We start from the raw sequence: 12739 nt of genomic DNA, 5'->3' as shown, positions 1-12739 counted from the left end.
TAATTAACATAGTAATAATCATCAATTTAATAATTATAGATATTTAAAAAGATTTATTTTTTCCTCATAAAGAAAAATGTATTATATTAATATTTCAAGAACGAAATAAATATATGTTTTATTCAAGCCGGTAAGCCTAAAATACAATTTACTAGTATTGTCTTCAAATGATTTTTGGAAAAAAAAATATTGGAGAATTTAGCAACCTCCCATCATTCTATAGTCAATAAAAGACTCAAATTATGAAAAACCTAAAACATGAAAATCTATAATGAGATGTAACATGGGGGCACAATCATTGAGTAGTACACCACATAGCAAGGTTATACATCATCTAAGAGGACATAAATAGGGTTGTTGAGCTATTGTTTATTAATAATTGTAGATTAAACATTTGGATGGATGTAGGTGGTTCAATATCTAATATATTTTTATCGCTTATGCTGAAATTCTCTATAAATAGCTTTAAATGGATTCATTGTAAATCTATAAAAGGGCCATTATTAAACTTGCATGACATAATTTTTTTTGCTAAAATCTTTTATGTCTAGTATATTCTTTTACCAATAAAACCCCGTCCTCTACTCATTCGTGATGAGCAACCAAGGTCAAGAATGGTTAGAATGGTCAAACATTGTGAACCAAGGTCTTTATGGTTGAACATTGTTAACCATTGTCAATATGAATAGCCATAATCTATCATAGAAAAGTATGGCCAACCATGGAAAAATATGTCAATCCATGTTCTTCCATGATTAACCAAACATTCAACCAAGACTAACCATGGCAACATGGTTGACCATAAGCAATCATTGTGACATGGTTGACCATAGTCAACATTATCAAATAGCTAATATAGTCATTCATTGTCATTACATTCAACACAATCAACCATAATCAACATATCCAACATAGAAAGCATGATCAACCATAATGAACCATAGTCAACCTGATCAAGCTTAGTCAACCATGTTTGACCATTATTGAAACATCTAAACTACAATCAACCATCATTAACATAATCAACATGGCCACCATGATAATCCATGGAAATCCATGGTCAACCACTTGATCAAGAAAAATTAATGCATTCAACCATAATCATCTATTGTTAAACATTGTCAACCATGGCCATCCATGTTCACACATAGTGAGTTATACTCAACCATTTTCAACCGTGCTCTTGGAAGCACATCCATTCTCGAATAAGGTAACCATGTTTAAGAATGAACAAGAAGTCCAACCATAGTCAAACATCTAAACAATTTTCAACCATGGTTAACGTGATCATTAATGGTTAACCATTGTTAACCATCATTAATAATTGTCAATTGTTGTTACCAATGGCCTACCATGATCATCTATTGTCAATCCTCGTGAACCCTTTATAGCCATGGTCAAACCACATTAACCTTCTTAGCCATCATCAACCATCATCAAACATGGTCATCCATAGTCAACAACAACCAACCTTAATCAACCTTACTCAATCATATGTTTACCATAGTTAACCCTAGTCAACCTAGTCAACCACAATCAACCTTGGTTAGCAATAGTCAACCACTGTACACCATAGGAATCTTGGAAAGTAATAGCCAACTAAGGGTAAATATGGCCATATCTCTTTCAATAGTGATCTCCATATCTTATATGGTCACCCATATGTAACATGTCGACCATGGGCATTTTGGTCACATAAAAATTGATGACAAAGTTAATGATAATATTGAATAAATATTAATGATAAAATTAACATTTTGAAACATTATTCTAACATAAAATAGAAATATCCAGATTTTGAAGGATACATAGATTGCATGAAAAAATCCTAATAGTAAACAAAAATTATCCAGCCATGTCTTATTTGGACATCTATATTCATGTTTTTTCTTATGACTTATTAGTTCAAAAACCTAGAGCAACGCCTACGCATGTATGTGGCTGATAGAGATTTTGTTGTTGGGCCTCAAACGGCAACTAATTTCTTAATGGATTGAACAGATTTTGAATCATCAAACCGGCTTCCTCCAACATCGTTGATGATATGATCTGTTGATGCGTTACTTTGCAGTATTCATGGATGTGTAATAATACCTCATTAACCCTGCCTTGCGATTGACGACTACTTGCCGCTCCTTCTTTGATTCCTGATTGCAACATCCAGGAGTTCGAACATGGCCGTTGCATTGCGGTGATGGAGTGCATGTAGCAAGCTGTCCTGCTGCCGACTCCTGAACAGATGAATGGAAATAAAATGGATGTGAAGGAGTTGGAACATGGCGATTAGGTTGAGGAGCAGCAACCACATGTACGGGGCTGCGATCAAGTCGAGAAGGACCATCACCTCCAAGTGATTTCCATCTCCCTGTTGCCGCGGTTTTAATGGAAGGAGGAACATTGCCGCTTGAAAGAAGTCCTGGCGGAGTTGGAACATTTTGGTGAGGCCCCGGAGAAGCAGTAACCACAAGTACGGGGGTTTCGCTAAACAATAACGTATTCATGAGTAGGGCGATAGCAGCAACCGCAAGAGCAGACACGATAGCTTTCATTTTCAGGAGAATTGGCATCATCGTCGTTGATCGAGGAAGCCTCTTGTATACTTAACCAATGTTTGGAAAGGCGATAAGTATTTGGGATAAATGGAATTTTTGGAAAGGTGATTTGTTGCTGAGTTGTATTAGCAGATGGAATATTTCAAGCATACATACAATACAACTTTCAGATGGAGGTACCGTCTGTAAATATTTGAGGGAGAGGGGACGGAGCGAAGGCAAACCCGGGTTTTTAGAAAGACCGTGCAATTTTCTGATTAAGGTATCGGCTATAAATATACGAAGGAGAGGGCGGAGGTGACGCTCAACCGGGTTCTTAAGAAAAATTAGGGTTTGTATTGTTGTAATGTATTGAATTCAAATTAATTGTAATATTGACGATAGATTCTTGATCCGTAGAGCACACGGGAGAGAACAGACACTATTGTAATTGTATTATTGACCCTGAAGAATTCTTCGTCCGTAGAGCACACGGGACTTAGGCTTAAACCTCGTCGTCCTTCGATGGTTCAATCTTTGTGTCTTAACTGTGTGAATGCCGGGAGACCGTTCATCTCCAGTGTTGAATTGACTTTAGTGGATGAGATGATAAAGCTATCACATAGAGAAACTGCGGGATCGTAATTGAGACGTTTATGATCTTAATCGGTCGAGGTAATGAGGATGTATACGATTGTGAAGAAAGGTATTTAAGCTTGGACATACTTTTATTCACTAATCTCGGTTCATCTTATTCCGTGATTTACTATTTAACAGAGTCCAGAAGAGTTAGACAAACATTTTCGTTTATCTTTAATCCGTCATTTTGTATTTAAGACAAACTCTAGCAACATTTCCCAGAGTTGGTCAACATTATCTATACATGCAAGACATCGTGGGCAGGTAAAAGGTATCAGTTTCTTATTTAAATTATTTAGGTTTTTAATAAAATTTGGGCTGGAAATTTAGTTGAAACTATATCGAAAATTGAAACTAAAGCTCTATTTTTTATTTTTATTTTCATTTTCTCTCTCCTCGTTTCTTGAGTGCGAAACCTCCAAACTCCGTTTCTCGTACAGTTTTCGTTTCTCGTTTCGTTTCCGTTTCTCGTTTCTGGTAACATAGCTTGTAATGTATTGAATTCAAATTAATTGTAATATTGACAATAGATTCTTCGTCCGTCGAGCACACGGAAGAGAACAGACACCATTGTAATTGTATTATTGACCCTGAAGGATTCTTCGTCCGTAGAGCACACGGGACTTAAGCTTAAACCGCATCGTCCTTCGATGGTTCAATCTTTGTGTCTTAACTGTGTGAATCCTGGGAGACCGTTCATCTCCATTGTTGAATTGACTTTAGTTCATGAGATGATAAAGCTATCACATACAGAAAATGCGGGTTCGTAATTGAGGCGTTTAAGATCTTAATCCGTCGAGGTAACGAGGATGTATACGATTGCCAAGAAAGGTATTTAACCTTGGACATACATTTATTCACTCATCTCGGTTCATCTTATTACGTGATTTACTATTTAATAGAGGCCAAAAGGGTTCATCTTATTACGCGATTTACTATTTAATAGAGGCCAGAAGAGTTGACAAACATTTTCGTTTATCTTTAATCCGTCATTTTGTCTTTAAGACAAACTCTAGCAACATTTCCCACAGTTGGTCAACATTATCTATACACGCGAGACATCGTGGGCTGGGAAAAGGCAAAAGGAATAGACTCTAGCAACATTTTTTATATTTTCTTAATAAAGTTTAAATTTTTATTTTTTTTCTCGTTAAAACTATACTATTCTATTATATACATGAACAGGAAAAGTGTTTACAGTCACTGAGTCATACTGCCAAAGGCCACGGATGGCACTTTGGACTGAAAGTTATCAGAGAGAGCAGCCCACTGAGGGGCACCGCAACTGAGACAAACCGCCTGCGCAGGGGCTTTAAACCACAGAGGTGCTACCAGAACAAAAATTAACAACCCGCGCAGGGGCTCAAAAAAAAACCTTCATCAGGATCCCACGCAGGGGCATCAAAAAACCTTCAACATGATTTCTTTCGAACCAAACATACACAGCAAAAACATACAGTAGGCCAATATAACAAACATAGAGAATCATGGGTGGACCTGAGCAGCGCCTGAGCGAGTGTTGCTGAGCGAAAGGACGGCTAATCGTCCGGCTTCTCCTCGATGATCCTGCACTAACGGTATCCTTCAGGGAGAGGATCTGATTCTTTCATGTCCCCCAAGGGAGAAAGCGCTGCCTGAGTCTGAGGTGGCTTGACGGCATGCTCTGGGGCTGCCTCTGGCGGTCCCTCGACATCCTTTGAGCTCCCTGCCTGGTGCTTCTTCTTGCTGGGGATTTGCTCGCCCTCATCCTGAGGTTGTTCAAGGAAAAGGACCGAGACGTGGGCGTTGACATGGGATTTTTCCTTGGAGCTGTTGAAGGAGAAGATGGTAGTGCCAAAAGTAGGTAGAGGTGCCGAGTCCGAATTTGGGCTTCTAGAGTCCATGAATTGGCTTGATTGGATGGGATTGGCTTCTGCAACTCGATGGCAAAGGCATCGACAACAGCGGGATTGGGGATTTGCACCTGAGGGACGAGAAGACCCACCTCGGCTAGAGCCTCGACGGCTGAGCAGGCGCTGTCGAGGCCTGACCATTTTTGCAGAAGTAACAGGGGGAAAGAACAGAGCAGAATAGGAGGAATTGGAGGAATTGAAGCGCCCTCCACCCAGCCTTTCAAACTTGTTACAGCATTCAGTTGACAGAGGATTGGCGTGAGCAGTTGCTCCGTGAACCATAGACCAAGCAGATGCACACTCCGTAAACCATATACCAAACTCCAGATTCTGAGCGCGAACCAATACATTGCAATCCACCCCCTCACCTTGCTTAAGATCTTCATCTCTTCCTCAAACTTTGCATGCCATAACTGCACGCTGTGATCGCACCTGAACCCCAGACAGTGCATTGAATTGTCGTCCATGAGAACCCACGCTTATATTCCTTGGCGGCGTTTTTCATTGAATGCTTGTCTTAGGCTTGAGGTAGCACATGGCTTCCATGTGGCTCCTCGCCTTTATCCGTAGTGTCACCCGCATCCGGGGAAGCAGCATCTCTTTGAACCATCCTAGCGAAGTCCTGAGCCTGGGCATTATTTGGTATAATAGTCGTGGTTCCTGCAAGGAGAGTATGTTCATTATCTGCTCCTATGTTACCTAGGAGGTCTGCAACCTTGTTGCCCTCTCTTTTTGTATGATTGAAGGTGATGACCCTGTTGCTGCGGAGAGCTTGTTCGATGGCTTCTAGTCTGGCTGCGAGCCTCTAGCTATCTGCGATTTTTTTTGCTTGTGAGCCATTCTGCAGGCGCTTGGCCATGTTTATGAGAATCTGAGAGTCTCCTTCCACTATCAAGGGTTAGAGGTTGAGATTCCATGCGAGAAGGAGCCCTTGCCATAGGCCCTCAAGCTCAGCTGAGTTGTTGGTGTCCCAACCCAGGTTTCCGAAGTATATCTGCAGGGGGGTGCCTTCATGATTCCTCATAATACCTCCAAAACCAGCCATTCCAGGGTTGCCTTTGGAGGCACCATCGAAATTGAGCTTATAAGAATTCTTAGGGGGAGCGGTCCAAGTGCCTTTGATTGTACTGTTGCTTTTGGAGGGGTTGATCTTGTGTAGATCCTGAGGTAGGTGCAGTTGCCAGTTGCTTAGAATGCCTTTCTCGATGTCTAGAGATGGAAGATCCTCCTGGGTCCAAGAGTGGAGCAGTAGCGTCTCGTTGAGGTTCCCGCAGAGCCTGTTCCATATGTCTTCGATCATAGAGCGCTGATTTTTGAATATACGTTTATTCCTTTCCTTCCATATACCCCATAAGATGAGTCCAGGGATCATGTTCCACAGACAGTTGAGAAGCTCGCTCTTATAAGGATTCTGCGGCCATTGTCTTAAGGAGTTGGTTATGTCATTTTCTGTTCTACATCTTTTTTGACATCTAAAGCTTGCCTTTTCCCATAGCTGATTGGCTAGGGGGCAGGTGTCCCGGAGGTGTTGGAGAGTTTCCTCATTTTGATTGCAATTGAGACATATAGATGGACCATGAAAATTTCTTCTTCTTAGTTTGTCCCAGGTGAGGATTCTTTTGTGGCTAACAAACCATAGGAAGTAAGAGACTTTGGGCCAGGATCCAAGACCCCATATTTTGCTCCAGATTGGATCTGAAGGGGTAGTGATGTTGCAGATTATTTTGTAGGCCTCTGAAGTAGTAAAGGCACCCTTTGGTCGGTATCCCCATCTTAGGATGTCATTGCCTTCGTCATGTCTGATGCTTCTTTTTCGGAGCTCCTTCTCCAATTCCTCGATATCCCATAGGTTTGTGATGTTAATTAGCTGATTACCCTGTTTCCATTTCCTAAATCCGTGCTCCGTTTCCTGCTCCCAATAGTGATGGATTTTTTCTTGCTGCTGCTCCAACCTAACGAATTCCGGGGGTGAATGGAGAACGTGGGTGAGCTTTGGCAACTGGCTCCATGCATCTGTCCAGAATCTCGCAGTCTTTCCATCCCTGACCTCCCAAAAACTGTGCTGCTGAATTAACTGGAAGTGTTGTTTGGCCGCGTTCCATATTAGCGAACCTTTTTCCGTGGGGGTGAACCGGATGAGCTCCTCCTAAGGTCTGTTATTAGAATATTTAGCTGTCCAGATTCGTGCCCAAGGTTTTCCTGGATTTGTGATCTAGTGCCACCATATTTTGGCGCTCATGATGGAGTTGCTGTGCTCCGGGTCCCTCAGTCCAATACCCCCTTTGTCTTTGGGTAAACAAACTGTGGGCCATTTGACTAAAGCCCATTTACGATTAGTTGCCGAACCTCCCCATAGGAAGCTACGCTGAAGATTCCTGATTCTTTTTAATACCCATTTGGGCGCTGCAAGGATTGAGAAAATATACAGGGGCATTGCCTGAAGGACAGACTTAATGAGCACTACCCGACTGGCCAGATTAAGAGATCTGTGCGTCCAAAGGTTAAGTCGAGATTCAAGCTTCTCAATGAGGGTTCGCCATGAGGAGTGCTTTATGGATGAGGCAGCAAGGGGGGCTCCGAGGTATTTGGAGGGGATGGATGCTGTCGGGAAGCTTAGGATTCAGGCAACCGCCGTCTTAACAGGAGGAGGCGTGTGAAAGAAGAAGATCTGCGATTTGGTACAGTTGACATTGGTGCCTGAGGCTTCAGCGAAGTCATTGAGCAGGGATTTGAAGCATGAGGCTTCCTGGACCGAGGGATATCCAAATAGCATGGTGTCATCAACAAACTGCTGATGAGAGGTAGCAGGGGTGTTGTGTACTGAGAGGCCTTTGAGATGGTGGGAATGCAGGGCATGTTTAATGTGGCGACCAAGCCCTTCTGCCATAAGAACAAAGAGGAAGGGGGATAGGGGGTCCCCTTGCCTAATTCCTCTTGATGGTTTGAAGGGGCGGGAAGCGATCCCATTCACAAGGATAGAGAATTGAGTGGAGTTAATTAAACTCATGATCTAGCGAATCCACATAGAACAGAAACCAAAAGCCTTAGAAAGATCTAGCTTAAGAAGCATACCTGCCTGTTTTGATTGTTTGAGTGTGTGTATTATCTCGTGCATGAGGAGAATGCTGTCCATGATCTGTCTTCCTTCCACGTAACCCGACTGTTCTGATGATATGAGCAGAGGCAACAGGGGCTTTAACCGGTTAGCGACAACTTTGGATATTACTTTGTAGATGACATTACAAAGAGCAATCGACATGTATTTTTCGGGAGTAATTGAATCCTCCTCTTTGGGGATGAGGGCAATGAAGGTGGAGTTGAGAGAGGGAAGCAACCAATGGAGAGCTCTCGATTCTTCAACAATTTGCCAGACTTCCTGTTTTATCATCTCCCAGAAAGTGTGAAAGAACGTGGTGGTGAATCCGTCCGGTCCAGGGGCTTTTCCTTCCTTAAGCTGGGACATTGCCTCGTCCACCTCCTGACGCTGAATTGGGCAGAGGAGAAGCTCATTATGTTCCTCCGTAATGATCCTTGGCACATTGTTGGTAATTCTTTCAATTGCCTGTCGCCTGTCTCCCTCCGGCTCTTGAAGGACCTGATTGAAGTGATTGAGAAATTCCTCCTCAATTTCCTCATGCTTTTCTACTTTTACCCCGCCTTGCTTTTGGATGAACGGAATGCTGTTGTGCATTCTTCTTTGAATAGTGGTTCTGTGGAAGAATTTGGTATTTCGTTCGCCCTCCTTCAACCATCTAATTCTGGATTTTTGCCTCCAGTAAACTTCCTCCTGCTTCTGCCTTTCCTCAAGCTCTCTGTGGATACGTCATTCCTGTTCCAAGGTCACTTCAGTGTGTCCCTCTGTGGTTACTCTTTGTTGGAGGTCCATCAATTCCCGATTTAGTTCTTGTTGCGCTCTAAAGATATCTCCAAAGGTTTCCCTGTTCCAGCGCTTTAGGTGATTTTTTAGGAACCTAAGCTTCTGTTGGAATTTATACATCTTAGACCCTTCTGGTGGGATAAAGGAGGTCCATGTAGTTTTGACAAAGTCTTTAAACTTGGGATGCGAGAGCCAGAATCCTTCGAAGCGAAAGGGCCTCCTAGTCAGATCACCTGGTCTTTTCCATTGGAGGGCAATCGGCCAATGGTCCGAGCCGGTGTGCAGAAGAATTGCGGTTGAAATGTATCCCCCAAGGTGAACCGCGTTATCTGAGATAAGGAAGCGACCTAGTTTGGAAGCGATTTGGTGTTTTCCCGCTCTGCGGTTGCTCCATGTGAATGTGCCATTGCAAAAAGGCATGTTTATGAGGGAAGTGTTTTGAATGAAGTCCTTGAAATGGATGTTTTCTTGTTCCAATCTGTTCCTCCCCCCAATATTCTCCTCTAGCTTGGTAATCATGTTAAAATCCCCTCTGATAATCCAGAGTGGGTGCCTCCTGTTGTTGTTTAAATCCTCTATGGTGTCTAGAAGCGCAATTTTCCTTCCTGTATCCTGCGGGAAATATACATTTGATAGATTTCCATGGATGTTCGTGCCCAAAATGTGGAAGGCTGCCTGTATGAGATGATGAGAAGCATGGAAATCTGAGAGATTTAATGCTTGAGTATTCCATGCAATGGCCAGCCCTCCTGAAGCTCCAGAGGCATCTACTGCTACCGAACGACATCCTGGCCATGGTTTGGAGAGTATGCTACCTAAAGTAGATCCGTTGCATTTAGTTTCCTGGAGAAAGCATAGTTGCGGCTTTTCCATTTTAATCATGTTTTTTAACATTCTGAGTTTCCCTGAGCTATTGAGCCCTCTTAAGTTCCATGATACAAGCTTCATGGTTCAACTATTAGCAGAGGGTTTATAGTACTTTGTCAATTTTGCATACCTGCCTGAGTCTACCAGGAGTTTCCCAATCTCAATCGTTCTCTGTAGATCTATTCTTCGTCCTCTCTTTTTGGTTTCTTTTGGGGGGTGGTTTCCATCCCACTGGCTTCCTGGCTGTATACCTAGTTGCTGCTGCTGATAAGCTCTCGAAATGGCCACTTCCAGCTTGCTGAGTTTGGTTTCGGATATGCTGTCATATGCTTTCTTTTTGCATGCTAGCTCTAGTTCCAGAATGTCTAGGCCATTCAGATCTATGCTTTCTGGTTCTTCTTCCATCTGTTGCACTTGACTGCTTCCTTCCACATTAATCTCTGAGCTTGAAGGAGGATCTAGATTTCCATCGACTTCCATGTCCTTGCATTTCTCTGTCGATTCTTTCAGTTCTCCTGAGGGGATATCATTGAAGATTATGGGGGTTTGGCGTTTGGAGGGGGAGTCTGAGGGGGGCGGAGGGGAGGAGGAAGAGGGAGGGGTAGGGTTAGGTTCAGAGATCGGGGGTTGTTCATCAGAGGATTGAGCGAGGATTTCGAAACTGTTCTTAGTAGCTAGGCCATGGGTACTGTTTTGTTGGGGCTTATTCCCATTTGAGGGTTTCTTGTGCGCTCGCCTTCGGCTAAGGGCTTTGGTGAAGCCGTTCTGGGTTGCGGAATCAGAAGGGTCAGGAGAAGTGGCTTTGGTATTCAGGGGATAGTCGCGAAATAGATGCCCAAGAGCGTGGCATTTCCTGTAACGGAAGGGTACATGCTCATAGTCCAAGGGTTGAATCCACTCCTCGTCACGGTGGGAGAGACTTACCGATTCTGGCAAGGCTTCATTCAGGCACATGAAGACGTAGATGCGAGCATAGGAAATGAATCTGTGCAGTTTGGTTTCTTCTGCAGTCCTGATGTACTCCCCTAGTCCATTTCCTATGTTCTTGAGAATGTCCTCGTCCCAATATTCATCTAGAAGTCCATACATTCTGATCCAGACTGGTGCCCAAGTGAGATCTTCCTTATCCGGGTTGAATCTTGGTATCCAGTCTCTTATATACAGGCCCGCTGAGTTGAAGAAGTAGGGCCCGATTCCCAGTATCCTGTGTTTGTCTTCAAGACAGTAAAAAATTGTTGTGAAAAAACCCTTCGGCCCTAGCTGCAGAGTAACGTCTCCTTTGGGCTTCCATTTCGCTGCGATCCACCCGTATAAGGCTCTTTCTGTCAGCCAGAACCCTATAAACTTCCCAATAAGGGCATGATCCCTCATGAACTTGATTCGTGCATCAATCTTGTGTCCAGGTAGCTCTATTCGTGGCCGTTCTTTGGCTATTGGTTTGCATGTTGTCGAGGAGACCTTCAAGATTTCCTCCGGATTTTCCCCTCTGTCTTGGGTGACGCTGGCTTGGTCCTTCCATCCTCCTGTCTTCTTGTTTTCCTACTGATGCCTGTTCCCATTGATCAGTATCTCCCTGTCGACCGATCCAAAGAGGAACGCCTGCTCAGGACCGTGCTGCGATGGGGAGGGCTCTAACGCCCTCCCCTGAGGAGATTCCATCGAGCTGCTCTAGTACTCTGCTATTCCGCTGCGCCACAGTTGATTTGGTCTGGTCTGTGAACAGATCCAGTGCTGTACTGCCTGCGCCGTCGATACTTTCCTCAGAACCCTAATCGCTCCACAGTGGAACAATCTACCTCAAAATATAAGTTACTCCTGCTACTCCATAATAATAATAATAATAATAATAATAATAAAATAATTATTATTATTATAAATAAAATAACTAAATTATATAAAAGAATTTTTAGTATTTAAAAATTAATAATAAAAATAGAAGTGGTTAATCGTATAGATTTTTATTATTATTATGGTGTAAACTAAGTATTGCGGTACATTTCTTGGGAGTTCATATTTTTTATATTTAGAATGTTCACATATATTGTTAAAAGAACTTTTTTATTATTATAATAATAATACACACCAAATATGTAAACTTGTATAATCAAGTTTTTTTATTAAAATATTAGGTTTATTATCATTTTAACTTTAACATTTACACAAACCATTGCATACATATGTCCAATTCTATATAAATTCCTTAAATTCAAATATTATAAAATCTCCAATATTTAAAATTTCAAATACTTTTGTAATAACTTAAAATCCTTTGATTTCCATTATTGTTGGCCCAGTGTAAAGCATTAAGGATTTTCATTATTGAGGCCCGGTCTAAAGCATTGTATCCGCAGCTTGATGTCGCTGCAAGGTGGACATAGTTTCTGATCAGAGATTTTGATAAATTGTATTGTGCTTCAATTGGCCAATAAAGTTTGGTACAACAAATAATGATTGAGAGAAGCAGATTTATTTAGAGATTTTTTTTCTTAAGAATGTCTTGTGAGATTTTTTTTTTCATAAGAATGTCTTTTCAAAAATTTCCGCGGAAATGCCTTCTTAAGTTGGGATCTCAAAGCACTGTTGGCTGGATGCATACATTCTAAGGGATTTCAAACATTCTACATTGTATAATAGTATTATTTCCACCTTAGTAAATAGGGGATTCTCATATATGTCGAGGATTAACTGGATATGCAAGATGCCATTTGGTAATGAGATGAGATTTTTGTTTAAATGTTGATAATCATATAGTTTGAAAATAATTTATCCAAAACATCTTTTGGGAGGATAACATTAATACTAATAATTTTTCTTTTTTTTTGTCTTTTATAATTTTCTCTGTCAAAATGACATGTGTGTAACGCAGAATAGTTAAATCTAACACAAAGATGAAAGGTATTGGTGTGGAAGTTGACCTAAGTTCTTGAGATTAG

At 41.8% G+C, this 12739-nt stretch overlaps 1 protein-coding gene across 1 annotated transcript; it reads right to left on the bottom strand.

The window, feature by feature from the left end:
- Positions 1 to 8885: 8885 nt before the first annotated feature.
- Positions 8886 to 11177, bottom strand: LOC149183248 (uncharacterized). Its single transcript, XM_089414886.1, has 2 exons — positions 9951 to 11177; positions 8886 to 9782 (listed from the first exon to the last, which is right to left on the bottom strand). Exons 1-2 carry the CDS (start codon positions 11175 to 11177, stop codon positions 8886 to 8888), a joined length of 2124 nt encoding a protein of 707 aa, XP_089271012.1.
- Between the last annotated feature and the right edge of the window lie 1562 nt (positions 11178 to 12739).

This window comes from Pinus tabuliformis, chromosome 3_2 (assembly GCF_031772625.1).
Source record: "Pinus tabuliformis cultivar Carrire ecotype Pingquan chromosome 3_2, CPIR1, whole genome shotgun sequence".
NCBI classification, from domain to species: Eukaryota; Viridiplantae; Streptophyta; class Pinopsida; order Pinales; family Pinaceae; genus Pinus; species Pinus tabuliformis.
This window is presented reverse-complemented; position numbering and strand designations above follow the sequence as displayed.

Excerpts from the sequence above, each read along its gene's own strand:
- LOC149183248 (XM_089414886.1), bottom strand. The coding sequence starts at position 11,177 with ATGAGGGATCATGCCCTTATTGGGAAGTTTATAGGGTTCTGGCTGACA. Across the intron at positions 9,783-9,950 it reads TTGAGATTGGGAAACTCCTG|GAAACTAAATGCAACGGATC; the intron begins GTAGACTCAGGC and ends TGCTTTCTCCAG.